The sequence below is a fragment of the Leptopilina heterotoma genome, unplaced genomic scaffold, assembly GCF_015476425.1.
Source record: "Leptopilina heterotoma isolate Lh14 unplaced genomic scaffold, ASM1547642v1 Lhet_237, whole genome shotgun sequence".
Lineage (NCBI taxonomy): Eukaryota > Metazoa > Arthropoda > Insecta > Hymenoptera > Figitidae > Leptopilina > Leptopilina heterotoma.
The window spans coordinates 969,389-997,341 of NW_025110953.1; the positions used below are offsets into that span (position 1 = coordinate 969,389).

Here is a 27,953-nt window from a genome sequence, read left to right on the forward strand (position 1 = left end):
GGGCCAGGGAAAAAGTTAAAATTGTGTCTGGAAATCAGGGAAAAATAAAGTTAGATTTTTGTGGCAACCCTGAAATAATACTAAGATTAGTATATTATTATTACTATCATTATTTTTATTTGATTTATTTAGTGTCAACGGGCTTAGAAAATAATAATAATTATTAAATTGTGTTTAAATTTGAAAGAACAGTTTAAAGAATGTTTAAACGTGAGAGATCTAGTAAAAAGGAGGATTTAAAGGAATAAAATGATAGTCAGATGTGGCTAGTCGTGAGGAGTAATAGTTTTAACTCAATAAATAATATGAATTTACTTTAAGTATGCTCATTTAAGTGTTTTGTGAGATGATGATCGCTAAATGCGGTGAACGCATGACCCGTTCACGTTTGTGAACCTTGCGGTAATATCAAGGATCTCGTGATCGGATACTATTTGCATTGGCCCGAAGTGAATAACGGAGCGACATTTCGATCGATTTTAACCAACAAGGCGCGGTTCTACACCCACGCGTAATTGTAAAAACGTAGATATAACCGGTCGTCGAAACCGATTACATTCAATTCGCTTAGCGCGAGAGACCCTCTCGTTATTGTAAATGGCCGGATCACCCACTTGGTTTTCTTCGTGGATAAAATCTCGAGACATTGTATATATAGTGACCGCCCTTGTCTCGATATATCGACAATTTTATAATGATAATAATAATAATAATATAATGGTAATAAGTTACAAACAAGAGATGCGGGGGGGTTTCATTTTTAATTTTTAAAATACAAAAACAGAATAAATTTCCACTCGATGCTTTTTTGACGTATGCAAAGAAGAATAGATTTTTCGATATTATTGTTTATTATTTAAATTTGAATTCTGAATAATTAAAATATTAATCATCAGCACAGCGAAACCTGGCCTTGGATATTACGATTTTTTCGACTTTTTTCAACTATTTTCAAAAAATGAGACTTTTCTTCGACATATTTACAAAAATTGCGACTTTGTCGACTTTTCTTTCAAGTATTGCAACAAAATACCACATTTTTAGTATAAAATGAAATTTATTTCCATTTTTGTGGTGTGAAAAGTAACTATGGACAAATCTTCCAAAATTGTTGCCACAGGTCTGGGAAATCTGGGAAAAGTCAGGGATTTTTATAAAAAGTACAGGAAAAAATTAAATTTTTAGAATTCATAAGAAAATGATGAATTTTGGTGTCTTTTTAGTTTGTCTCATAAACTATATGAACTTACCACGAATTCAAATACAAAACCTACAATTTTTTCTATTTCCGACAATTTTTTCTAAAATAACTTAATTCTTGAAGAATTATTAATTATTTTAACAAATAATGTTACTTTAATATTTTAAAATAAATTGAATTTTAAAAGAGTTGCGTTTACAATTTTCATAAATAGATGAACTTCAAAAAGTTTTAATTTTAAATTTTAGGAAATTTCAATTTTCAATGAATTTAATTAGAAATTTTAAAGACCTTAGATTTTGGAAATAATTTAATAGTTCGAATTTTTCTGAAATTAGTTAAATTTTTTAATATATATTTAATTAACTATTGAAAATAATAGATTTATAGAAAAATTTTAGTTAAAAACACTAAAAAAGTATTTAAATTTGGAGAAGTTACAAATAACTGCTAAAATTCAATTATTTTCAAAAGTATAATATAATTATTTAAAGACATTCAATTATGTTAAAAAATTTAACAAATCTCGTCAAAATTTCAATTATCTTTATATAAAGTATAAAATTCTTCTCCTAAACTCAATTATTTTCAAAAATTTTAATAAAATTCTTGGCAAAATTTCAATAATTATTTTCAAAACTAAAAAAATTCTTCAGAAAAATTCAATTATGTTCAAAAAAATTTTTTTAATTTCTGGTCAAAATTTCAATTATTTTTCTAAATAATAAAATTCTTCTCCGAAATTCAATTATCTTCAAAAAATGTAATTAGATTCTTCACAATAATTCAATTATTTTCATAAATTACAAAACCCTTCGTAGAACTTCAATCAATTTAAAAAAATTTTACTAATATTCTTCCTCATAATTCAATTATTTTCATAAATAATGAAATTCTTTTTTAGGAATTAAATTTTTTTCATAAATAATGAAAATTAGCGCGAAATTTCTAATTTTTTTAAATACAATTGTAGTCGATCTCCACAAAAAATGTAATTATTCTTAAAATATTTATTTTGAAGAAAACTATTGATGTTGTCAAATAATTTTACAATTAAAGTAATTCGTAAATAATTGTAATTGAACATTTTTTTGAGTATCTGATCATTTTTAGAGTGAATCAGAACTTTTCTTCAGTATCAGGGAAAAAGAAAAAATTGTTTTCTGAAAATCAGGGAAAAACAAATTTTAATTTTTAGGGCAACCCTGTTTTTGAATATTTTTCTCAACATAATTAAGTTTTTAAAATATAATTAAAACATTTTTGAATAATTGAAATTTTGTAAAATTTAATTAAAAATAATTGATTTTTTCTCAAGTATTTTATTCCAATTTTTGAAAATCAATGTTTGAAGAATTTTATTTGCAAATTTTGAAAATAATTGAATTTCCAAACATTTTAATGAAAAATCTTCAAGCAGATAAATTTAAAAGTGAAAATTAATTATGAAAAAAGTAATTCTTAGAATTTATTTTATCCTAATTTTTTAAAATTTAATTATTTTCAATATTTTCAATTACTTACATATTTCCAAAAATTCAAACAAATACAAAAAATAATATCATTGAATTTTTTTTAGAATTATTTGTCATATTTTTGAGAAAACAATCATGTTTGAAATTTTTAATTTAAATTCTGCAAAAAATTAATTAGTTTTTTTTAAAATTATATATATGTACAAAAATTATTTTAAGAAATTCAATTATTTTCAAAAAAATTACATTACAATATTTTTAAAGAACTAATTTTTAGAGTTTTATCATAAATTTTTTTAAATTCATTTTTATTCGAGCAAAATAAATTAAAATTTTGAAAAAATTATTTTTTTAGACTTATTAAAATTTTGCAGAAATCATATAATTAAATTTCTTTAAAATTTTGATTGTTTTTTTACATTTTTTAAAAATTCAATTATTTTAAAAATATTTTACCAAATTTTAATTGTTTGGAAATTTTTTAATTGTATGTAATTGAAAAATACGTGTCTTTCAAAAATTATTTTAAAATATTTATAAAAAAAATATTTCAAAAAATTTCTTTATTATGTTTTGAAAACTTTAGAATAAAACGTAGACCGTTACAGTTACAATTATTATAAAAAATTAAATTTTTGAATTTAGATAATTTAATTATCGAAGAACTAGCAAAATTATTAAAAAAAATAATTAATTTAGAGGACGAAGTTTAGTTAGAAATTGGAGAAAATAATTGAATTTTGGAAAGGTTATTGTTGTAATTTTTAGAAATTATTATATTTCAGAAGGTTTTAGATCGAAATTTTTTTAATTTATTTTTTTAAAATTTTATTTCTGTAAAAGGAAATAAGAAGTATTTAAATATTTATTTAACAAAATTATTCAAGTTTTGAATAATTGAATTTAGAAATCGGTGAAAAGTCAAGGAAAATACAAAATAAAATTTTGTCACAACATTGAATTAAATTTGTTGATTTTTTCGACTTTTTTTTGTATTTTTAATTGGCTAAAGCGACTTTTTTTATCCCTTAAAGTCGATCCGACACCTGCAAAACAAAAAATTTTCTTATTTTTAAATAACAATAAAAATTAATAAATATCAATTAAAGGAAGTTAACGAGATATATATCTGACAGTAAAAAATAATGTAACATTTCACCGAATATTTTATTTTTATCGTTTCAAGTTAATGGTTCCTTAAAAAAAAAATTGTAAAGATTGGCAATCGAAAAGTCGTTAAGATTTTTAGGAAAAAAAGGAGAAAAAAATTTTGTGAATGTCTATTGAAAAGTTCATTTCAACTCATTTTTAACGACCTGTTGAAAATTAGGAGAACAATAACAGTCGCACGTGCATTATGTCCAAGGTGTATAGCAAAAAATTTTTTGTTTCTCTTTTTTTTACCTTTTAAAGTGAGGGACCGACATGATCGAAAATTTAACGTAAGTGTTCCTTGTCACGAAAAGCCAGTGGTTTCGGTACCAAGCTGCACGCCGAAAGTAAGTAGAATTCGCACAAATTCACTGGGAATATTATTGGTCTCGCGAAATTACCGAAGGAGAAATTAAGAGAGCGCGGGTGGGAAAAAACTCGATTCACTTCCTGGAAGAAATCAATCGACAAAGGATAAACGTCCTTCCGCGGATTGCAATTTTCCAAACAACTCTTTTGTTCCTTAGGTTAGTAATTTACGAAAAAGTTTTTGAGACTCTTGCGATTCTGCCCATCTGGGTTGTACTTAAATTCTTTTTATTTAATTTACCTTTTGTTACGTACGTATTCGCGTAAAACTCAACTTTTCTGAAACTGTTCAATTTTCTGATGATTATATATATCAACGAATTAGTTACTTCTCTTCTAATTTCTTTTTATTTTATTCTTTTTAATTAGTTACTAGTCTTCTATTTTTTTAACTTAATACTTTTTAATTTAAAAACACAATTTATCCATTTTTTTAATATTTCAATGAATTTTTAAATATTTTAAATATCTTTAAAAATGTTAATGGAATTTAAAATATGATTTTACTTTTTGTTTCAGGAAACACTTCTCAAAGTTAAAGGAATTCTGGTCGATGATAAGAATCATATTAGATTTGCCGATTGGAGTGCAAACGATGTGAGTTTTACTTTAATTTGTAAAAATCAAGACAATTTTTTTTTTAACTTGGTAGACGAATTTAATAATTACTTTAGTTTTAATAATAATAGTAAATAAAATAGAAAAGAAAATTTTATCGATTGGCATTGGAGATTGGAAATTATAAAAGTTAGTACATTTCTGAGAATGAATTGCAATTAAAACTTCTTTTGAAACTTCCAAGTGACCGTCGAGTCATTCGTTTAAAAGACGCATTTTTATAGATTTTGAGAAAAAGTTTGTACGCAAGGAGCAAAGTTTGTTCGATTTTTTAAAAAATTTTTCTCTCCTTTAATAACAAGAATCACCGATTTTTATTACTTCAATAATTTGTCTAAAGTAAGAAAGAAAATTATAGTTACAAAGTAAAATTCGAATCATTAACTATAATTTTATTAAATTCTTCATTTCTTTTCTATTTTATTATTTTTATTCATTTTTTTATTTTTTCGTTGTGTTTAATTTTTGCTTCTTTTATTCTGGGTTCACAGACGATGATCACCTTTTCACATTTTTAAAATTTTGTTACCTATTTCATCTTTTCTATTAAAATTCGCCTACTTTTTAAACTTTTTATATTTTGTATTCAAAACTTGTTTTTAAAATTTTTGAATTAATTTATATATAAAAAAAATTGAATTCAATATATTCTATATTAATAATCATTGTATTCCGGAAGTTTGTTGTTGAATTTGTTTGCTTTTTGGTTTCCAAATTTTTAGAAAATATTCTACTTAAATGTTTTTTTGAATTTTTAAATTAAGTAAATTTTCAAATTTAATGTTTTAAGGATTTAACACTAACAACGAATAATTAAACGGAATTGTTTTCAATTAAAAATTATAATTTTATATTTATAAATTTATATAATTTTATATACCTATTTATATTTATATCTTTTATAATTTTGAATCTAAAATAATTCCATTATTGTTAGTAATATTATTACAATTTTTGATAATAATTAAATTATTTGCAGAAATTTAATTAAAATTTAATTCAAAATAAATTAATTATTACAAACAGTTTTATTATAATTTTTGAAAATAGTTAAATTCTTGCAAAAAACTTTTTTATGAAAACAATTTATTTCTTGAAAAAAATTGTATTACTTACGAAAATAATTGTATTTTTGGGAAGAAACTTATTAAAATTTTTTTAAAATGATTGAATTTCTTCTAAGATTTTGTAATTTATGAAAATAATAGAATTTTTGTGAAAAATTTTATTATTTATGAAAATAATTGAGTTTTTGCTAAGAATTTTATTAAAATGTTTTAAAATGATTAAATTTCTACGAAGATTTTTGTTATTTATGCAAATACTTGATTTTTTGTGAACAATTTAAATAAGATTTTTTAATGATAATTGACTTTTTACAAAGAATTTTATTTTTTATGAAAATAATTGAATTCTTGGAAGGAATTTTATTATTTATAAAAATAATTGAAATTTTATGGAGACTTTTACTAAATTTCTTATAAAATAATTCACATTTTATGAAGAATTTCGTTATTTTTGAAGATAATTGAATTCTTGTCAAGAATCTGATTAAATTTCATGAAAATAATTGAATTTTTGGGAAGAATTTTATTAATTTTTTTTTAAATGATTAAATTTCTGTGAAGAGTTATGTAATTTACGAAAATAATTCATATTTTGTGAAAAATTTTGTTATTTATGAAAATAATTGTATTTTTGCGAAGAATTTTATTTTTTATGAAAAGAATTCAATTCTTGCGAAAAATTTTACTAATATTTTTTAAAAATGATTTAATTTCTGCTAAAATTTTGTAATTTATGAAAATAATTGAATTGTTGTGCTATATTTTATTATTTATGAAAAGAATTGAATTATTTGGAAGAATTATAGTAAAATTTTTTTAAAATGATTAAATTTCTGCGAAGAGTATTGTAACTTATGAAACTAATTGAATTTTTGTGAAAAATTTTGTTATTGATGGAAATAATTGTTTTTTTGCGAAGATTTCTGTTATTTATGAAAAATAATTGTTTCTGCCTCTTCTTTTAAATTTCTATTTTATTATTTTTATCCACTTATTTATTCGTTGTTATTAATTTTTGCTAACTTTGTTAAAATATTTTTTGCAGATTGAGGTGCTTAATAAATATCTCTTCTTGACGTCAAAGCCGGTAATTTATCTGGTCAACCTTTCGGAAAAGGATTATATTCGAAAGAAGAATAAATGGTGAGTTGATGATTTTTTATTATTAAATTTATTTTTATTATTTATTGAATTCTTCATTATTTCTAATTTATTAGCGCCTGCTTTAGTAAAAAAAACTCTATATTTTCAACAATATAAATCTTTTTCTTTTTAATTATTTCTCTCGTAATTAAATAATTTTACAACCGTAAGTGTCAGAAAAATTTAAAAATTGTGATTATTTAGTGGAAATTAGTAAAAATGGTAAAATTTACATTCTTGAATATTTCTATTTTATTCTAAAATAAATAAATACAAATATCTTATGTGAATATTTTATTTAGTTTTTCAGTAAATTTATAAATACTAAATTAAAATATTTTTTTTTGTCATTGTATTAAGGATTGAGAAAAATGTAAACGCATGATGTAAGTGTGTGTGTAGAAGAAGATTTATTACCAAGTCCACTTTCGGACCAAAAGTTTGAAGTTTATAATTAATATACATACAATTAAAATATATTTTAACAATCAATGTTATTTCAGGCTCATCAAGATTAAGGAATGGGTTGACAAAAATGATCCAGGATCATCGCTGATTCCATTCAGTGGCGCCTTTGAGAATAAAGTCATAGAAATGGATGAGGCCGAGCAAGCAAAATACTACGAAGAATCCAAAGTCACCAGGTATAAAATTTAACCGAAATTAAATTAATTTTTCTTAAATTTAATTTACCTGAAGAAAAAAAAAGAATATTCGTATATAGACGAAAAGAAATCTTAGTGACAATCTGCTGCCCTTTTCCACTGGAATTATATATTTAATCGAATCATCATATATTAGGAATTTTGAAAAGGAAAAAAAAAGGAAAAAATTGGTTCCCACAAATTTGTTAGCTATGCTAACAGTAATAGAGGGTTCCAAGTTTTCGGTTATCCTCGTGTCTAGACTCGTGTACATCCCTCTTTTATAGTTAAGCAACTATAAAAAAGGCGGCCGCGGAACATTATATTTTTTTACGCAGGGCTATTCAAATTCTTGTAAAATTGCAGAGAAAACTCCCGACGCCCTTATCGACACACAGGGGTATAATCTCTCTTTCTCTCTTGTTCTTCCAATGCGACTCTCGGCCAGTGGGTCATCCGCACTCAGGAAGTGCACATGCTCCATTGTAAAAACGAGAAAAATATAGAGTTTAGGCTCTTGAAAAAAAGAATTTTCTACTTTTACCCGCCGGGTCCTTCTAAATTACTTTTTCTAACGAAAAATTTCTATGCAAATCAGCAGTATTGCAAGAACTTTTGAGAGAAAGTTATAACTCTAAATTATTTCAAACAATTTTCTGCTTAATATTTAAATAATTAATTCCACTTGGAAATAAAGGAGAAACAATTTTCTTTAGTAATAAGTTTTGTTAAATATTATTTAAATTGGAATCGAATTTTGATGTCTTTATTGTTTACTTCTTAAACTATTAAATTACCACGAATTCTTAAATTACCTTCAATTTCTTCTATTTCTGACAATAATTTCTTTTTAAAAAACTTAATTTTTAAAGAACAATCATAAAATCATTACTGATGAATTACTTAAGGAATAATTTTACTTAAATATTTCAAAATTAATTCAATTTTAAGAGTTGCGTTTACAATTCTCATAAATAGATTAACTTCAAAAGGTTTTAATTCAAAATTATATAAAAATTCAAAGAATTTTTAATGAATTTAATTAGAAAATTTAAAAAACCTAGATTTATGAAGATTTTAATAATTCAAATTCTTCTGAAATTAGTTAAACTTTTTAATTATATTTAATTAATTATTAAAAATAATGGATTTATAGAACAATTTTGGTTAAAACGCTAAAAAAATTGAATTTCGGAGAAGTTACAAATGATTAAAGAAATTCAAATATTTTTAAAAATAATAAAATTCTTCGCAAAAATGCAATTATGTTAAAAAGTTTAAAAAAATTCACGTCAAATTTTCAATTATTTTTATAAATAATTTATAACAATAATAATATTCTCCGAAATTCAAATATTTTTAAACATTTTAATAAAATTCTTGGCAAAATTTCAATAGTTATTTTTAAAACTAATAAAATTATTTGCAGAAATCCTATTTTATTTAAAAAATTTTTTAAAGTTTAATTATCTTTATGAATAATAAAATTCTGTACCAAAATTCAATTATTTTTAAAAATTTTAATGAAATTTTTGTTAAGAATTCAATTATTTTCATAAATAATTACAAAATTCTTCGAAGGAATTCAATTCTTTTCAAGAAATTTAATAAAATTCTTGTTAAGAATCCAATTATTTTCATAAATAATAACAAAATTCTTCGAAAAAATTTAATTATTTTCAAATAATTTAATAAGATTCTTGACAAAAATCCAACTATTTTCATAAATAACAAATATTTTTCAATAAAATTTATCATAAAAATTCAATTATTTTCAAAAATAATAAAATTCTTCACAAAAATGCAATTCTTTTCATAAATAATTAAAAATTTATCATAAAAATTCAATGATTTTCAAAAATAATAAAATTCTTGTTAAAAATTTAATTCTTTTCAAGAAATTCAATAAAATTCTTGGCAAAAATCCAACTATTTTAATAAATAACAAAATTTTTCAAAAAATTCAATTATTTTCGAAAATTACAAAACTTTTCGCAGAAATTTAATCATTAAAAAAAAAATTTTTAATAAAGTTCTTCACAAAAATTCAATTTTTTTTCATAAATAATAAAATTTATCATAAAAATTCAATTATTTTCAAAAATAATATAATTCTTTACAAAAAATCAATTCTTTTCATAAATAATAAAATAATAATAATAATAATAATAATAAAATTTTAATAATAAAATTCTTTTTTGGAATTTAATTATTTTTATAAATAAGAAAACTCATTCACAATTTCAATTATTTTTAATTCAATTTTAATCGAATTCCTCAAAAAATGTAATTACATCTTAAAACTGTTATTAAAATTCGTCCTAAAAATTTAATAAATTTATCATTTGTTGATAAAATTCTTCAGAAGAATTCAATTTTAGAAAACATTTAAGTATGAAATAAAATATTTATTTGTGTCTTTAAGTAATTGAATTCTTGTAGAATTTTCTAATAAATATTGATTTAAAAATTTCTAAATATTAATTTTTGAGTAATTTGATTAAATTTAATTTTTCAGGGTTATGGAATTCAGGGAAAAGTCAGGGATTTAAAAAGAAATTTTAGTTCAAATAGAGTAAATTTTTAGAAATAATTTAATTTTAAAAATGTTTCAAATCCAAATCTTTAAAAATCTGAATTTTTCATACTTTTAGCTAATAATTCTGTATAGAATTAATTTTTTTTAAAAAGTTTAATTGAATTTTTTTTACTTATTTGAAGTTTTCATTTTCTAATATAATATTTAATTGAAAAATTTCGGAATAATCAAAATTTTATAAAATTAAATTGTAAACAAATGGATTTGAAAATTCTCAATGAACTTTTTCAAAAATTATTAAAAATAATGGATTTAGAGAAGAATTTTAGTTAAAAATTCTAGAAAATAATAATTGAATTGAAATGATGAAAATAATTTTCAAGAATTTACAGTAAAAATATTCTTATAATATAAAAAAAAGATTTTATCACTCAGGCACCTTTAATTATTATAAACATGAAGAAACCGATCACTCCGAGTCTTCGACTCGGATTGATCGATATTTTCATGTTTTATAATAATATTCCTATAAGTTGTTAAATTTAAATAAGCTTTGAATTTGAATGTTTTGCAAACATTTAATTCCTAAGGAAAAATAATAATGATTTAATATTTATTTAAAAAGGAAGTTATTGATGTTTTCGAATAATTTTACAATTAAAGAAATTCCTAAATAATTGTAATAGAACATTTTTTTTTTGAGTATTTAATAATTTTTAGAGTGAATCAGTATATTCTTGAGAGTCAGGGAAAAAGTGAAAATTCTGTCTGGAAATCAGGGAAAAAGAGAATTAAATTTTTGTGGCAACCCTGGAGAGAAGACAAAAAAAGAACAATATTAGTAACGAAAAGAATTGTCGAAAGATAATTTAAAATGAATGAAGAAGAAATTGCCGTCCCTTTTTTTTCCTGCTTCACTAATTATTAAGTCCTTTGCCGTAATGCGGTCAGATTTTGCACACATTATGCGTTTTACGAGCGGTCCCTTCTGGGTCCGGGACACTAAAAATGGGATCATTAAAGACACACCAGAAAGGTGATCGGCGACAAAATACGAATTCGAACATGATGAAAACTGGAAATTTTTTCGGAACAACTGAGAATGTTGGGACCATAGAATATGATTGTCTTGAGACCAAAGATCGTCTAATGACAGGGTGAGTTGCCAAAAGGAGTCATCCGATTCTTTTTCGTGTATATAGAGAAAGAGAGAGAAATTTCTGTCTCTCTCTTTCTCTATATACACGAAAAAGAATAGAGAGAGAGAGAAGAAAGGAAAAAGAAATAGAGTGAAAGAGAGATAGAGAAAAAAATGGAGAGAGAAAGAAAAAAGAGATAGAGAAGTGGCTGAATTTTGAGACTTCAGAGAATACACATAAAGCGAACGACTTAATACCGCAATTTTATCATTTCACGAGAGACTCTCTCGAGAGGTATCCACTTTGTGCATCCGCTGATCTGCGGTCTCGAAATAAAATCATGGCAGTCCTCTGATTGCTGGTTGACCCTCTTATCCAACCTTTTCTTCCACCTCCTTTTTTCACTCACTCACTCACTCCCTTTCGTTGTCTCGTGTCTTTTACTAGCAATCAACTTATGTTAAAATCATTTCTATCTCGTCACTGCTATGCAATTCCGCTTCGATTTCGATCCCTTCATGGTTACTCGTTTTAGAGCAAATTAATAGCTATTTCTTGTAAATTGTCAAATTAGAGTCCACAATCTATATATATACATATGTCAGATATTCGAATAATCTCAATTCTAGGGTCGATGATGAAAAAGCGCTCTCTAATTATTATTCACAGTAACTTAAAATATACTTAATATTTAACTAACAATTGGATCCGACGTCCAATTTTGTACCACTGATTGTTTTTTTTTTATTTTACGAAAAATTTTAAACGAAATAAATACCTAACAGTTTTTGTATTTTATTTTTCAAACTATTAATTTTTTTTTTTTTTTTTTAATACTTTTTTATCTTCTTAATTTTTATTACCTGATTTTTTTAAATAAAAACTATTTTATTTTATATTTATAATAATTTTTTTGGAATACTTTTTTATTTTCTTAATTTTTATTAACTGATTTTTTTAAATAAAAACTATTTTACTTAATATTTTTAATAAATATGATTAATTTATCTTTTTTTTCTAGCGCACTGGACAAAATTATCATTCAGGGTTATAGAGCTCTGCAATTGCAATATTTCTTCACCTCTGGTCATGATGAAGTCAAGGCTTGGACAATTCAGGTAAATTTGAACTTAAAATCCCGATAAAAGAATTGGTTATAATTTTTTTAAACACAAAAATTATTAAGGGAAAATTAATTTCTTTACAATTTTGCTAATAAAAGAATTTTTCCAAGAGGGGGAAATAAGTAAGGAAATATTTTTATTCACAGTATTAAAAAAACCATAAGTACACACGGAGAGAAAATATATATTAAATTTTGAAAATTATTTTACAATTTGGGGAAAAAGAGCAACAAACCGAAATTTTGACATAGAAAATACTAAACAGTGAAAGAAATAACATGAAATTTAATAAAGCTATAATAAAATTTAACTACAATTTTTATATTTGATATAATTATACTAAATTTCACGTAAGTTTTTTTAAAGTTCAGTATTTTTTATATCAAAATTTCTCTTTGTCGCTTTTTTCCCCCCAAATTGTGAAACACTTTTACAAAATTTATTTAATTATTTATTTAATTTATTTTATTTTTATTTAATTTTGTCGCAATTTTTTCCCCCAAATTATGAAATACTTTTACAAAATTTATTTAATTTATTTAATTTTCTCTTCGTACAGTTACAGTTGTAATGTTTGTATTTAAATAATTGAATTCTGGTTTAATTTTTTGCTAATAATTGATTTAAAAAAGAATTTTGGTTAAAATCTGAGAAAATATTAGAAGAATTGGAAGAATTGAAGTTTTAATTTTTAGAAAGAATTAAATTTCAAAAGATTTTACATTGAATGTATTTTGAAATTTTACTTCCTGGTTGATAAATAAACAACAATTAGTATTAAAATATTTATTAAACGAAAAATGAATGAAATTTGAAAATTTTTATTTAGAAATTCAGAAAAAAATGAGATTTTTAAAAAATTGGAATTAAAATTTTTTGAAAATAGTTGAATTCTCGAAAATAATTTTAAAAAATTGAAAAAGTAGGAATTTTTCTCAAATTTCATTAAAATAAATTTTATATTTCAAAGAATTATATTTTCTCACTTTAAAAAATTATTTTTAAATATTGCTGTATTTTTTTAAGAACTGTAAATAATAATAAGTTAGAAAATAATTAAATTTCACAACAATTTTTGTATTTAAATATTTGAATTCTCGAACAACTTTATAATAAAAAATTGATTGAAAAAGAATTTCAGTTCAAATTTCAGAAAATATTTCAACAATTGGAAGAATTGCAGTTCTAATTTTTAATATAATTAAATTTCAAAAAGGTTTTACATTGAATGTATTTTGAAATTTTAGTTCCTGTTGGACAAATAAATAATAACCTAGTATTCAAATATTTATTAAACAAAAATTAATTAGTTTTTGAAAAATTTTATTTAGAAATTCTGAAAGAATGAGGTTTTTTTTAAAATTGTAATTAACATTTTTTAAAAATAGTTAAATTCCTAAAAATAATTTTAAAAAATATTAAAAAATTATTTTTAAATATTATTGTATTTTTTGAAGAACTATAACTAAAAATTTGGAAAATAATTAAATTTCACAAAAAAATTTATATTCAAATAATTTAATTATCGTTGAATACTAAAAAAATTGATTTAAAAAAGAATTTGAGTTAAAATTTTAAAAAATAATTAAATATTAGAAACGTTATAAATGGAATTTGAGGAAATAATTAAATTTTAAAAGGTTTTTTCACTCAACGCTCTTATTTTTTCTTATTTTATGTAAATACGAAATGCTTACAGAAAATGGAAATTCAAAATCCTTTTTTCATTTAGAAGTTGAGGATTTCGAGTTTTAAAAAATTATAACCGAATTTTTGACGGGAACACTCAAAAAATGCAATATTACAAATAAATTTGATTTAATTGAAATCAATCCAATTAAATGATTGGAAAAAAAATAATTTGTTTTATTTTCTCAATAGAAAGGAACAAAGGCGCCGCAGGCTGCTGGAAGAATTCATACTGATTTTGAAAAAGGTTTCATTATGGCCGAAGTCATGAAATTCGATGACTTTAAATCTGAAGGTTCAGAATCTGCTTGCAAGGTATTTTTTTATAGTAAAATTCTTCTTATCATTAAATTCCATTCTCATTTCAATCATTGTTTAAAGATATTTTTTAATAGGAAAGATATTTTTAATTCCTGGTTTAAATTAATTTATATTCAATTTTATTTTCTTCTTTTATAAGTTTATTTTCTTATTTTGTCTGTAAAATGAACCAAAAGCTGATATGTTGACGAAGTTCACAACGATTAAAAGAAAACAAATATGTGACTGTCCGCGACAAAAGGGACCTTAGCTCCCATGTATTTACATGGAGCTAAGGTCCCTTTTGTCGCGGACAGTCACATATTTTTAATGCCCATGAACAATAAAATATTATTATAATATTTGCTTTTGTTAATAATATTTTCTGAAATATTTTGTTTAAACTTCGAAAAAACTATACAAAATATTTTGTACACCAAAATATATAGAAATTTTAATAGAAAATAGTTTTTCTTCTAAATTGTTGCTTATAAAAGTTAAACCGTTTTCTTAATTATTTTGTAGAAAAATTTTGTTTTTTAAATTATTGATGAAAAAACAATTTTAAAACATTTTTTTATTCAAAAATATATAACAGTTTAAATAGAAAAATAGTTTTTTTTTCTAAATTGTTGCTTATAAATTGTGAAACTGTTTCCTAATTAATTAAAAAATATGAAAATTTAAATAGAAAAGTAGGTTTTCTTTTAACTTTATGCTTATAAAAGTTTAGCTTCCTTTTACAAATTTTTAAGTTTACAAATTTTTCTTTTTTTAAATTATTGATAATAAACGATACAAAACATTTTTTTATACAAAAATATACAACAACGTAAATCGGCAAATAGTTTTTCTTCTAAATTGTTGCTTTTTTTAATTATTTAGTTTAAAAATTGTTGTTTCTTAAATTATTGAAAAAAAACTATAGAGAATATCTTTTATACAAAAATATATAAAAAATTTTAACAGGAAAATAGTATTTCTTGTAAATTATTACTTATAATGATCTTTAAGTTCTGAACTATCAAATGAACGAAATATTTTTTATTAAAAATATTATAAACTATCTACTGATTGGAATAAAAATTGAAAACCTAAATTTTACATTTAAAGACTTTATAATTAATTTTTTGATAGTGGCGCAAAATTATTGTAAAGAAAATTTAATTTGAAGAAGAAATAAATTCATTTCGTTCATTTCAACGTTCAGAACCTTAGGATCATTACTTGGAAAAGTTATGAACTTCACCAACGTAGAGAGAGAAAAAATTATTAACTTTTGAGAAACTGAGAAATTAGTGTTTAATGTAAATAAAATAAAATTTTTAAATTCGAATCCTCAAAAAAGATTTAAATTACCTTATTTTTTTGTATTTGATGATTTAATTGAAAAGTAATTTTTTATCGCTGCAAGAATAAAAAAAATTCTACCTACGTCCTCAGGTCTATAATTGAATATTCGGAGAAATGAAAATTAGTTTAGAATTTCAAACTTCATATACAGAAATGAATTGAATTGAAAATTATCAAGACATTCGCCAAATGTAATAAGACCTCTTTTTAATTTAGCAAAGATCTTTGGATTAAACTAATTAATTTTCAATTGAAAAACAGGCAGCTGGAAAGTACCGACAGCAGGGACGAAATTACGTTGTTGATGACGGCGATATTATCTTCTTTAAATTCAACGCCGGTGCAGGTTTAAAGGATCCGAAGAAAAAGTGATGGCACGTATATTTGGTACCGTTGCTGGTTTATTTGTACATCAACATGATCTTGCTCTCTTGTTGTACTCATCGAAATATCGGCTCATCATCCTAAAAATTATTTTCTTAATTTACAATCAAAAAAAAATTATTATTCAAAGGAAATAATAATTTTCTTTGTAATATTTTTTTTTGCTTTGAAAAAGTAAATCAATTATTTCCTGACAAGAAGAAGGATAAAGACGACGACGACGACGACGGCGACAACAACAACGATGATAATGATGATGAATAAGGAAATATCTACGCAAATAGTATGAGCATCGCTTTCAGTGAGTGAGTGTATATAAATAATTAACATTTATGAAATTTCTTTTTTTTTACAATTCTATTATAAAGCTTAAATAGGCGATAGTTAGAGATCATGAATGAGACAGAGAGAAAGAGAGAAATGAAGTGAACATTGATTTTTGTCTCATTTTTTGAGATGGAAATCGAAAATATTTCTATTACACTCTTCTGTATTTACTTTACGCTGAGTTGAATATAGATTGACTGACTAAATAAACACAGTTTCGGATTTTAATTCGTTTAGACGAATTTATTTTCGTTCGAAATTACCACGTATCAGTTATTCAAATTTTATACTAACAAATTTAAACCCGTATTTTCAGAATTATTCAGAAACTTTGAAAGCAATTTTCAATTGGATGTTTTCAATTTTCATAATTTGAAGTTTTTAATTGTAAATTTAAAAATTAAAATTTATGTTTTAATTTAAAATTAGACTTTAATTTAAAAATATATTTTGATATAAAATTAGGTTTTAGTAATTAAAGATTTAAAAAAAAATAATTTTATAGGTAAAAAATATTTACATTACTTTATTTTAAAAAAAAGTTGAAAATATTAAAATAGAAATTTATAATTTAACATTCTTGCTAATATTTACAAATATTACTACAAATTTACAATTTACATTGACTTTCTTTTACCATTTTGACTAATTAATTAAATTAATTAAATAGGTACTAAAAATAGGTACATTGTCATATTCGCATTGAATTACTTTTAACTTATATTTTAGTTTTCGTTTTGTTAAATAATTTTCTTAGAATTATTATATAAATAATTTAAACTACTTCCATTTCGAACATATACTTTGGTTTCGCTTTTCTACAGTAAAAAATGCTTTTTTTTCTTTTTTTTTTTGTTCGAATAAAATGATTTTTGATTAACATTGTTTTTCTTTTTTTTTTTTTTTTTGTAGAAACAGTTATTAGTGCGCTATCCTTTCAGGAATAATGATGATAAAAAAAATGAATTCCTTGATTTGGTCTTCAAAGGAATTCTGTCATCCATTAGAAGACGTTTTCTTTAATAGACGTGATTTCAGCCACTCATAAAATTCCACCTCTTTTGCTAATATCTTGCCAAGTCGCTTTTTTACCGAGTTCTTTAATGACTTCGCTTCCGATGAAATATTTTTTGGTCCTAAAATTGGAGAAAAAAATATGAATTTTTTTTTGTGAATCTATGAATAAAAATCTAAAAATTAATAATTGTTGAGGATTTTTATTTTTAGGTCTCGGAATTTTTTGTCGAATGCCTCACTGATTGATAAATTATAAAAATTATTTAAAGTGTAAAAAAAATATTATTATGAAAATTATAAATTTCTTTTTCTTAAATAGCACGAAAAAATAATCAAAAAAAGGAGAGAATATAATAGTTTTTGTTTCTTTTCTGTGATTTTTTTTCTACTTCTCTTATTTCAATGGAAGAAAAAATAGAAAATTATTCTTACTCAAGTTTTTATAGACTAGTTCAGCGCCCTCGAAAAATTGTGGATAAGATGATTCCAGAACTTGTAATGTTTCATCCATAAGATCCAAAACGCCAATAACAGGATACCATCTTATTGCATTGGCCTTGGCACGTTCCAGAGCCCATTTGCTATTTCTTTGACTAAAATCAAATAGAAAAATTAATCAACTATCATAAATCATACGTTCGTAATTAAATGATAATCAGTAATTGACAATAATTAAAAAAGGAAAAAGCGCATATGAAAAATATAAATAATTCAACAGAATTCTTTCGAGAATTTTCTTTCATATCTCTTTTTGAATAATAAAAATCCCAATGATAATAGTTTTCAATTAATTGACAAATAGTATTGACAAGTATTTCAATAAATAATAGTTTCAATTAGCAATAGTGTTAATAAATAATTAATTTACCTTACACAATTAATTTAATAAAAAGATAGGTATTTTCCCAATTTTTCAAAAAAACGAGAAAAAAATGTAAAATACAAAAAAAATATTACATAACATGAAAAAAAACAAAGAATAAAATTCTAGACATAATCATTTTCGGAGAATGTGTGTACTGTAGGGATTACACAATTCAAGATACTTTCTTTGCCAGCTCACGTTCACTTGGCTCCCAAGAATGGATCGTTGATCTTGATTCTCACTCATATGCTTAATCTGCGTGTCGTAAAAAAAGTCAAGTGAAAAAAAAATTCCTGTTTTTGCCCTTAAGAAAAATATTTCTATTCTCACAATGAAAATTTTTCTTTTTAAAAAAAAAAAAAAAAAAGTGAATAAGTTTACAAATTTGCATTGTATTGGAAAAAAAGTTTGGCACACTTTTGTTAGAAAATTTTCAAATCCTTGCTAATTTACTATTCTAATGATATTCAAATGAGTCAAAACTCTCAGACGATCAATATGTTCAGTCAATGATTCGTTGACCTTTGAAAATTTCCAGTTCTTGAATATTTCTTGTATATTTATTTTTTTATTGAGGAACAACTTTTGTGCCTTAGCGAAGGCATTGAACTCCGAATAGGCAAATTTAATCATTAAATATTGAAATCGTATATACAATATGTAAAATATAATATAAATTGTAACTCACGTGCAACGAATGTCTTGACCACAAAAATGTGCCACTGATCCACTATATATCATTGATGAATCACCATTTCGAAATCTTGAAATAGTAAAATAGTTAATTTTTTAATTACCTAAGTATTAATTAATAATTCTTAATTATATCTGGGTATTAATTAGTAATTTTTAAATATATCTAGATATTAATTAATAATTTTTTTAATATATCTAGATATTAATTAATAATTTTACTTCATTTTTCTAGATTTCTTATTTAATTTATAGAATTAATTTAATTGCAAAATTTTCTATACCTATCTAATGTTCTCGGATCCAAAGGATCTCGAACCAATGAAATAAAAGTCGGTGCCTGTCTGTCGAAAGATGAAAAATTCAAAAAGCGAACGTCTCCATCGAAACTCAAAGGAACAGCTTCCTGTTTGATGATGCTTGTTATTTCTTCAACAAGTAATTCCTGGAAAATGTTTTTTTATTAATTGAATGATAGTTAAATTATAATTAATTAAATAACAATAAATAAATTAAAAATATTTAATTGATTACAAGTGCTACTGAAACTATTATTCACTCGATCTATTAATTAAAATCGAGACAAATGTTTAAAATGTATAATATAAGTATGGTTAAAAAAAAAATGTAAATCAAGTCCGTTTCTGGGCCATTAGGCTGAAATATCAACTGTTTTAATTAAAATCGAGACAAAAAATTGAAATTTACTGAATTTTTTAACTAAAATTGAAACAAAAATTGAAATCATTGATTATGCTGTTAATTGAAGTAATATTTAATTTTTTAATTAATATTGGATTGATAAATATTTAATTAATATTTAATTGATGAATATTTAATATTTTATTAATATTCAATTCTTGCTTTCTGATGGAAGCATTGTTTTACAGAAAATTTTTAATTAGCACAACTACCCAAGCGCATGAAATTTTATGATCCATTGTTAGTTACAAAAACTTTTTTTTTGAATTTTATTAAAAATTAATTTTTTTTAAATATAACTGTTTGGAAATATAATTCTTCAAAAATACGATTATATTACCAAACAATTTTTAAAACCTAAGAAAATTCAATTCTTTCAAATAAAAAGTTTATTTCAATAAAATTTGACAAAATTTTTAATTGTTTTAATTTTTAAAATTATTTTCGGGAACTCAATTATCTTCAAAAACATTTTAATTAAATTTTTTCAAAAGACTAATTTTTTTCGTAATCTCCAAATTGAATTATTTAAAACTTCAATAATTTTTGTTAAAAAAAATATTTAAAAACTTATTGTTATTTCTTTTAATTATTTTTCAGAATCTTAACTGAAATTCTTTTTTTAAATCAATTCGTATTAGAATTCAACGATAATTGAATTCTTTAAATACAAGAGTTTTTGTTAAATTTAATTTTTTTCTAAATTTTTAGTTACAATTCTTCAAAAAATACAATAATATTTCAAAATAATTTTTTACAGGGAGAAAATAAAATTCTTTGAAGCATAAAATTTATTTTAATGAAATTAAAGAAAATTTTCTATTTCTCCAATCTTTTAGAATCATTTTCGAGATTTCAACTATTTTTAAAAAATTCGAATTATGATTTTTAAAAAGCTCATTTTTTCGGAATTTCTAAATAAATTTTTTCAAGTTTCATTAAATTTTTCGTTTAATAAATATTTGAATACTTAGGTATTTTTGTTTATTTGTCAACCAGGAATTAAAATTTCAAAATTTTAATTAATTAATTTAATTAATTACCTAATTAATTAATTTCAAAATTAAAATTTCAATAAAAATGTTATTATTTCTACAAATTGATACTGCAATTCTATCAAATCTTGAAATATTCTCTAAAATTTGAACTCAGATTTTTTTTTCAAATCAATTCTTATCAAAAAGTTGTTCGAGAATTCAACTATTTAAATACAAAAATAAATGATAAAATCAATCATTATTTCTATATCTCGATTATTATGGTATTTAATTATTATATAATTAATTTATTATTTTAATATTTAATTAACATTCTAATTTGATATTTAATTGAAAATATTTTCAAGGAAAGAGAGAATCAATCAAAATTGTACTCAAACCACTCAATTTATTGAAAATTATTATAAAGTCAACAGTTTGAATAATTTATTAATTGAACGTACTTTACTGACTGTGTATTTATTCGTATTTATTTCAAGAAAGATTAATTTTCTCTCTATTTTTTGTTTTATAACTGGATTCTTTTTATTTTTTTCGATTCAACACAAAGAGTGAGAAATAATTGCAGATATATTTCTTGAGCGCCTTTTATTTGTCGTGATTAATAAAGATTTTTTTTTCCGCATGAGAATCTTCATCGAAATGTCAGATTGGACACGACGAGGACGAGACCTTTCGTGGTTTAATAACTGGCATGTCTAGAAAACCTTTCTAAATTAAATACCGATTAAATGTGAACTAGATTTCTCTTACTTTATTCTCTGTTAATATGTAAAATATATAGATTGCAGTTCCATTCAAATTTTTATTCTCAAAACTCTTGAATTCGGAAATATTTATTAAAAATCGTATAAAGGTAAATTGTGGATAGCAAAAAAAATTGTAATTTAAAAATTGATTCATTTCATTGCAATTATTTTTCTCACTGACAGTAAAAAAATAAACTGCGATTTTTCAATTCATATTTTTATTATTTTCATATTATTTTTTTATTTTTTATATTATTTTATTATTATTTTGTTATTATATTTTTTTATATTTGTTATTATTTTATTATTGTATTTTTTATATTTGTTATTTATTTTTCTTATATTTATTATTTTTTATTTGCTTTGCTTCAATGATTATGAAATTATTCAATTAGAAATCTTTATAGAAAGTATTGTCTTTACAAGAGTACTTAAAATTTTATTGATTTTTCTTAATTACTAGTTGATTATTAGATATAATAAAGTTATCAATTGGGAGAAATTTAAAGTTATTTTTACCACAAATTTCTTACGTAAAGAAATATTATTTTTATTTACTTTTTTTGTCATTAAAACTAGATTGTAATACTCTAAACTAGAAACCACCATAAAAGTATCTAAACAAAAAAGAAAACAGTGTAACGACCTGCCTGTTTTTTCAATCATTACTATAAATGTCAAGACATTTTCTTTTTATTCCCTATAATGGAATTTTTTCTCTTTAGTTTTCTAAAAAATTTTCTAACTTGTCTCTAAAATTTAAGTTTTTGTGAAAAAATGATAAATAGTAATAAAATTATATATTCAATATAGAAATCTTTATAAAATTATAATAATTTTCATGTTTAAAATTTAAGAAAAATTGAAAATTTCATAAATTGCCGGAAAATAAATATTGTTGATTGATTGCAAAATTGCATTGCATTGCAACAGTTCAATAACTCGCCTTCATGAATAATGAGCTCCATGAAAATTTCATAACTCGACGCGCTAAATTAATGCAGTAACTTTTGATTTGTATTTATAATTTGATTAAATTTGATTTTATTGGGGAAAATTTATAGATGAGAATTAAAAGGAAATATTTTTTATTTTTAATTGGCATTCAATTTTTCCGTTTTTTTGCAATATTTTCGTTTTGAAATAAAAAATTTCTTGTAAAATAGATTTTCGACTTCTATTATTTTTTTTTATTTATTTCATTTTTCCTTACTTTATTTATTTATTAATAATTATTAATCAGTTAATTAATTAGTTAATATTAATTAATATTTATGAAAAACTTTTTACTTTTTTTACGTTTTATTCACTGATTTTATTGTTTTAATTTTTTTAAATTCAAAAAATTAATGTTAATATTAATTCCATATAAAATAATATTAATAATGATAAATTTATATAAAATATTAAATAATAATAAAATAAATTAGACAATTTATTTAATTCTGAATTGATTTACAACGTTGAAGTAATTAATTTTATCAAAAGTGAATTTTAATAATTTTATTGTGTTTTTTTTCTAGAAATTGGAGCACAGGGTTAACCAAAGGTCAGAAAAATCAGGGAAAATTTAGGGATTTTTATTAAAAGTACTGGAAAAAATAAAATTTTTAGAATTCATAAAAAAATTCTGAATTTTAGTGTCATTTTTGTTTGCCTCATGAATCAGACAATTTAAAGAATTTAGATTTTTGAAAAATTTTAATAATTCAAATTCATCTGAAATTAGTTAAATTGTTAAAAATATATTTAAATAATTATTAAAAATAATGAATTTATAGAAGAATTTTATACTTAAAAACAGTAAAAAACATTGAATTTTTGAGAATTTAGATTTACCAATGATTTCAGAAATTCAATTATTTTGTAAAGTAATAAAATTCTTCGCAGAAATTCATTTATGTTTAAAATTTTTCTTAAAATTTATTCTCGTCAAAATTTCAATTATCTTTATAAATAATAAAATGCTTCTCTGAAATTCAATTATTTTCAAAAAGTTTAATAAAATTCTTCGCAAGAATTCAATTCTTTTCAAAAAATTTAATCAGATTCTTGGCGAGAACTAAATTATCCTCATAAATAACAAAATTCTTCACAAAAAGACAATTATTTAAAAAAAATGTTGATAAAATTCTTCATGAAAATTCAATTATTTTCATAAATAATAAAATTCTTCTTAAGTATTCACTTCTTTTTAGAAATGTTAATTAAATTCTTCGCAAGAATTCAATTATTTTCATAAATTACAAAATTCTTCGCAGAAATTCAATTCTTTTCAATAAATTTAATAAAATTCTTGACAGTAATTCAATTATCTTCATAAATAACAAAAGTCTTCCAACGAGTTCAATTATTTTCGAAGAATTTAATAAAATTCTTAGCAAGAGCAAATTTTAATCAAATTTCTCAAAAAATGTAATTATTTTTAAAAATTTTATTAAAATTCATCAAAAGAATTCTATTATTTAAAAATTTGTTAATAAAATTCCTTACAATAATTCAATTTCAAGAAGCATTCAATTATTCAATTAAATATTTATTTTTGTATTTAAATAATTGAATTTCCTTAGTATATTCTAATACAAATTTATTTAAAAGTGAATTAAAAGCATTATAGCGTGAATTTTTAAAAATAATTGAATTTTGAAAAGTTTTTAAATTAAAATCTTTGAAAATCTGAATTATTCATATTTTTAACTGACAATTTTGTAGAATTAATTTTTTTGAAAAAGTTTAATTGCATTTTTTTAAAAATATTTGAAGTTTTTATTTTCTAATTTATATATTTAATTGAAGAATTTCCGAATAATCGAAATATCGTAAAATCGAATTGTCTTCGACTCGGAGTGATCGATATCTTCATGTTTTATAATAAATATTCTTATAAGTTGTTGAATTTCAAAAAGCTTTGAATTTGAAATTTTAATTCCTATGGAAAAATAATAATGATTAAATATTTATTTAAAAATGAAGTTATTGATGTTTTCAAATAATTTTGCAATTGAAGTAATTCGTAAATAAATGTAATAGAACATTTTTTTGAGTTATAATTAATTATTTTTAGAGTGAATCAGAATATTCTTTAGAGTCAGGGAAAAAGTAAAAATTTTATCTGGATATCAGGAAAAATCAAATTATAAAAATTAAATTTTTGTGGCAATCCTGGAGCAGTTTCATATTAATGACTTACTTTCCTGTTACATTATTCTTCCAATGCTTTAATTTTAAGAGAAATATTAATTTTGTGCAATAGTTTTGAACTTTCTAGAAATAGTTTTTTCAGTTTACCTGCTGTAAATTGGTAAGAATTCCGTCGTCACCTGGGGGCAAACGAATATGCTTGAATGCATTATATCCTTGAAGGCGTTGCAAAATGAGAACCAATAACTCGGATCCAGCACCAGGAATTCGTGTCACCATCAGTACATGGTCATTCATTTCCGGCAAAGTTCCTCGCCCACCCAATTCTGCAAGTGATGGTGTAACGTGCTTCTGTGTCTGGAAGCAATTTTTTTCCATCAATTCACACAACTCTGTTTTTTCCATTAATTATTCATTTGTTTTCATCATAAATGAGAAATTTTCTTTTCAAAAATGGATAATTTGTTGGTCAAATTTTTTTTTTTTTGTTCCAGAAAAGAAGATTTTATTTAAGAACAGGAGTTTTTGTTTTAGAAAAGAAGATTTTATTTCAAAACAGGAGTTTTTGTTTTAGAAAAGGAGTTTTTGTTTCGGAAGAAGAATTTATGTTTCAGAAATGAAATTTTTGTTTTAGAGAACTTTTTTTGTGTAAAAGCAATGAGAGAATAATATTGAAAAAAATTTTATGCGATTAGAAACAAATTTTTCGAGAAAAAGAGAAGAATATTAAGAAAGATGATGAGAATGGAATGAAGAAGAATATTTTTGTCATAATGAAAATGAAGAGCGCATTATTTGCACAAGTGAAATTAAGATGAAAAATTTTAATTAGCATTTATTAGAGGGAACAAATTGGCTCTCGTTAATTAGAATGCACGACTTGAAGGAATATTTTTTTCAAGACTCAAATCATGAGTGTCGAATAATGAGCTTCATGGTGTCACAAGTGGTTTACAGTGTGAATATTATAAACTCGTATATAATTGCCAAGTATGGTTGAGAAATTTCTCTCTGGATTCACATGAACGTTACATGGAGCTGCGCAATTTTATTCGAATCTCATGTTGGAAAAGCGCTTTCTCCATGATGCTCGCATTTCCTTCCTATTCAGAACAAAAATTGCTTTTGCATTCTCAAGAAGCGGTTTGTTTCTATTTTGTAATCTGTTTATTACACTTTTAGATTTGTTGCTTTATTTTTATTGTCTTTTAAATATTCTTGTATTTTCTGTATTATTTTTATTTTAGTATTTTCAGTATTATTTTTACTCTAGTATTTTTCGTATCGTTTTTATTTTGTTTACTATTTTTATTTATTAGTTTTTTCCGTATTATTTTTATTCTGGTATTTTTCGTACTGTTTTTATTTTAATAACGATTTTTATTCTAGTATTTTTCGTATCGTTTTTATATTCTTTACTAGTTTTATTCTAGTATTTTCCGTATTATTTTTATTTTATTTACTAATTTTATTTTATTAAAACAATTTTCTATTTCCAGTTACAGAAGATAATAGAATAAAAGCTAATAAAATACAAGAGATTGAAATAAAAGCAAATAAAATAATTTTTGATATTAAAAATTTTTTTTTTTTTTATTTTACTTCTTTTATTTGAAAAAGAATTTAAAAATGTGGATTTTTTATTAATATTTTTTAACCGACCTGTTTATTTTTAGCAATTTGTTCTTTGGCTTGATTTGCATAATCCTCGCTTGTATTCGTCGTGTCCTTGGATTCCTTATCAAAAAGATCCTGATCATCGGTGAAAGATCGAGTACTGAAGACAATGAATGCAACTGTTAGGCAGCCAATCAACCCGGTGAGAACTCCTCGACATCGACGCATCGTGTCTTCGTCATTCGTTATTTTATTAATTAATTATTGTTTATTTTATGACAATATTTAATTATTATTTTTTTTCCAAAATAATATATTTTTTATTGTTTAATCACCTTGAACTTTTTAAATTGCACAGACACTGAAAATCGCGACAATTTTGATTATATCGACGTTCACTGCATGACTGAAACTGAGGAGAATGTCAGTGGGTCAGAGACTTCGGACTCCCTTGGTTCCCCACATCTTTTGCACATGTTACCTCCCACCAAATGCCGCTCTTGAATTCCAAAGGATTTGACTTTTCGATTTTTTTCTGTGCAGAAAAAAAAATTCCATTCTCACTTTCATTGGTTTGCCTTTTTATTACTCAGGTAAAGAGAATTTTTTTTATACTCTAATTTTTTATTTTTTTGGAAACAATTGACAATTTTCTCTCTTGAATATATTGAATTTAGAAAAGCAAATAGAAATTAATTTAGAATTAATTAAAATTAAATAAAAAAAAATGATAGTAAAATTACTTATTTCAGGCTTTGCACTCATCTACTAAAACCGACAATTTACTACTTTTTTTTACGATTTTCTACTATTTGGTTACTTCCTTCAGATTTCTGTTACTAAAAGATACTTTTTTCTTTTTTTTAGAAATACTACTTTAAATCCGCTGGTAATTGAAAAAAAAATTATTTTCAAAAATTTTTACGAAAAATTCTTATCACATCAAAAAATTTTGATAAAATTCTTTGAAACGATTCAATTATTCTCAAATAATTGTAAGAAAATTTTTTGGCAAGAATTCAATTATTTTCCCAAACAATTAAATTTTTTTCTAAATTTCAATTATTTTCAATAGCTACAATTTTAATAGATTTTCACAAAAAAAATTCAATTATTAAAAAAATTTTGTTTTTAATTCTTTGCAAAAACGCAAATTATTTTTTAATACAAAATAAAATTTTTACAAAATTTCAATTATTTATAATACAATTTTCATAAAATATTTTAAAAGAAATTAATTTATTAAAATTTTTTTTTAATTCTTCGAGAGAAATCAATTATTTTTAATAATTTTGATAAGATTTGTTTATAAGAATTCACTTATTTTCAATACAATTGTAATTGTTTTCCTCAAAAGTATGTAACTATCTTCGCAGAAATTCAATTATGTTCAAAAATTTTTAAAAATTCTCATCAAAATTGCAATTATCTTTATAAATTAATAAAATTATTCTTCGAAATTAAATTATTTTAAAAAATTTTAATAAAATTTTTGACAAGAATTCAATTATTTTCATAAATAACAAAATTTTACGCGGGAATTCAATTCTTTTCATAAAAAATAAAATTGTATGCAAAAATTCAATTATCATTCAAAAATCTTAATAGAATTGTTCACAAAAAAGACAATTATTTATAGTTTTTGAT

At 22.4% G+C, this 27,953-nt stretch overlaps 2 protein-coding genes across 4 annotated transcripts in view; one reads left to right on the top strand and one right to left on the bottom strand.

Moving 5' to 3' along the window:
• The window catches only part of LOC122502727 (obg-like ATPase 1), a 38,242-nt gene extending 21,490 nt beyond the window's left edge, over nt 1-16,752 (top strand). Inside the window, exons 6-11 of the mRNA XM_043612902.1 lie at nt 4,717-4,794; nt 6,928-7,025; nt 7,529-7,669; nt 12,369-12,465; nt 14,353-14,475; nt 16,075-16,752. Of these exons, the coding sequence (XP_043468837.1) occupies nt 4,717-4,794; nt 6,928-7,025; nt 7,529-7,669; nt 12,369-12,465; nt 14,353-14,475; nt 16,075-16,185 (648 nt within the window). The 3' untranslated portion in view covers nt 16,186-16,752. The remainder of the gene's footprint in view (nt 1-4,716; nt 4,795-6,927; nt 7,026-7,528; nt 7,670-12,368; nt 12,466-14,352; nt 14,476-16,074) is intronic.
• A 342-nt stretch (nt 16,753-17,094) lies between these two features.
• LOC122502735 (heparan sulfate 2-O-sulfotransferase 1-like) overlaps nt 17,095-27,953 on the bottom strand; it is a 31,210-nt gene continuing 20,351 nt past the window's right edge. Inside the window, exons 3-9 of one of the 3 annotated variants that reach the window (XM_043612918.1) lie at nt 26,642-26,841; nt 26,352-26,539; nt 24,837-25,046; nt 19,384-19,544; nt 19,095-19,169; nt 17,974-18,134; nt 17,098-17,660 (exon numbers count right to left, since the gene is read on the bottom strand). In XM_043612918.1, coding sequence (XP_043468853.1) covers nt 17,521-17,660; nt 17,974-18,134; nt 19,095-19,169; nt 19,384-19,544; nt 24,837-25,046; nt 26,352-26,534 — 930 coding nt within the window. In that variant the 5' untranslated portion in view covers nt 26,535-26,539; nt 26,642-26,841 and the 3' untranslated portion in view covers nt 17,098-17,520. The other 2 variants (XM_043612919.1, XR_006301663.1) reach the window with 2 other exon arrangements.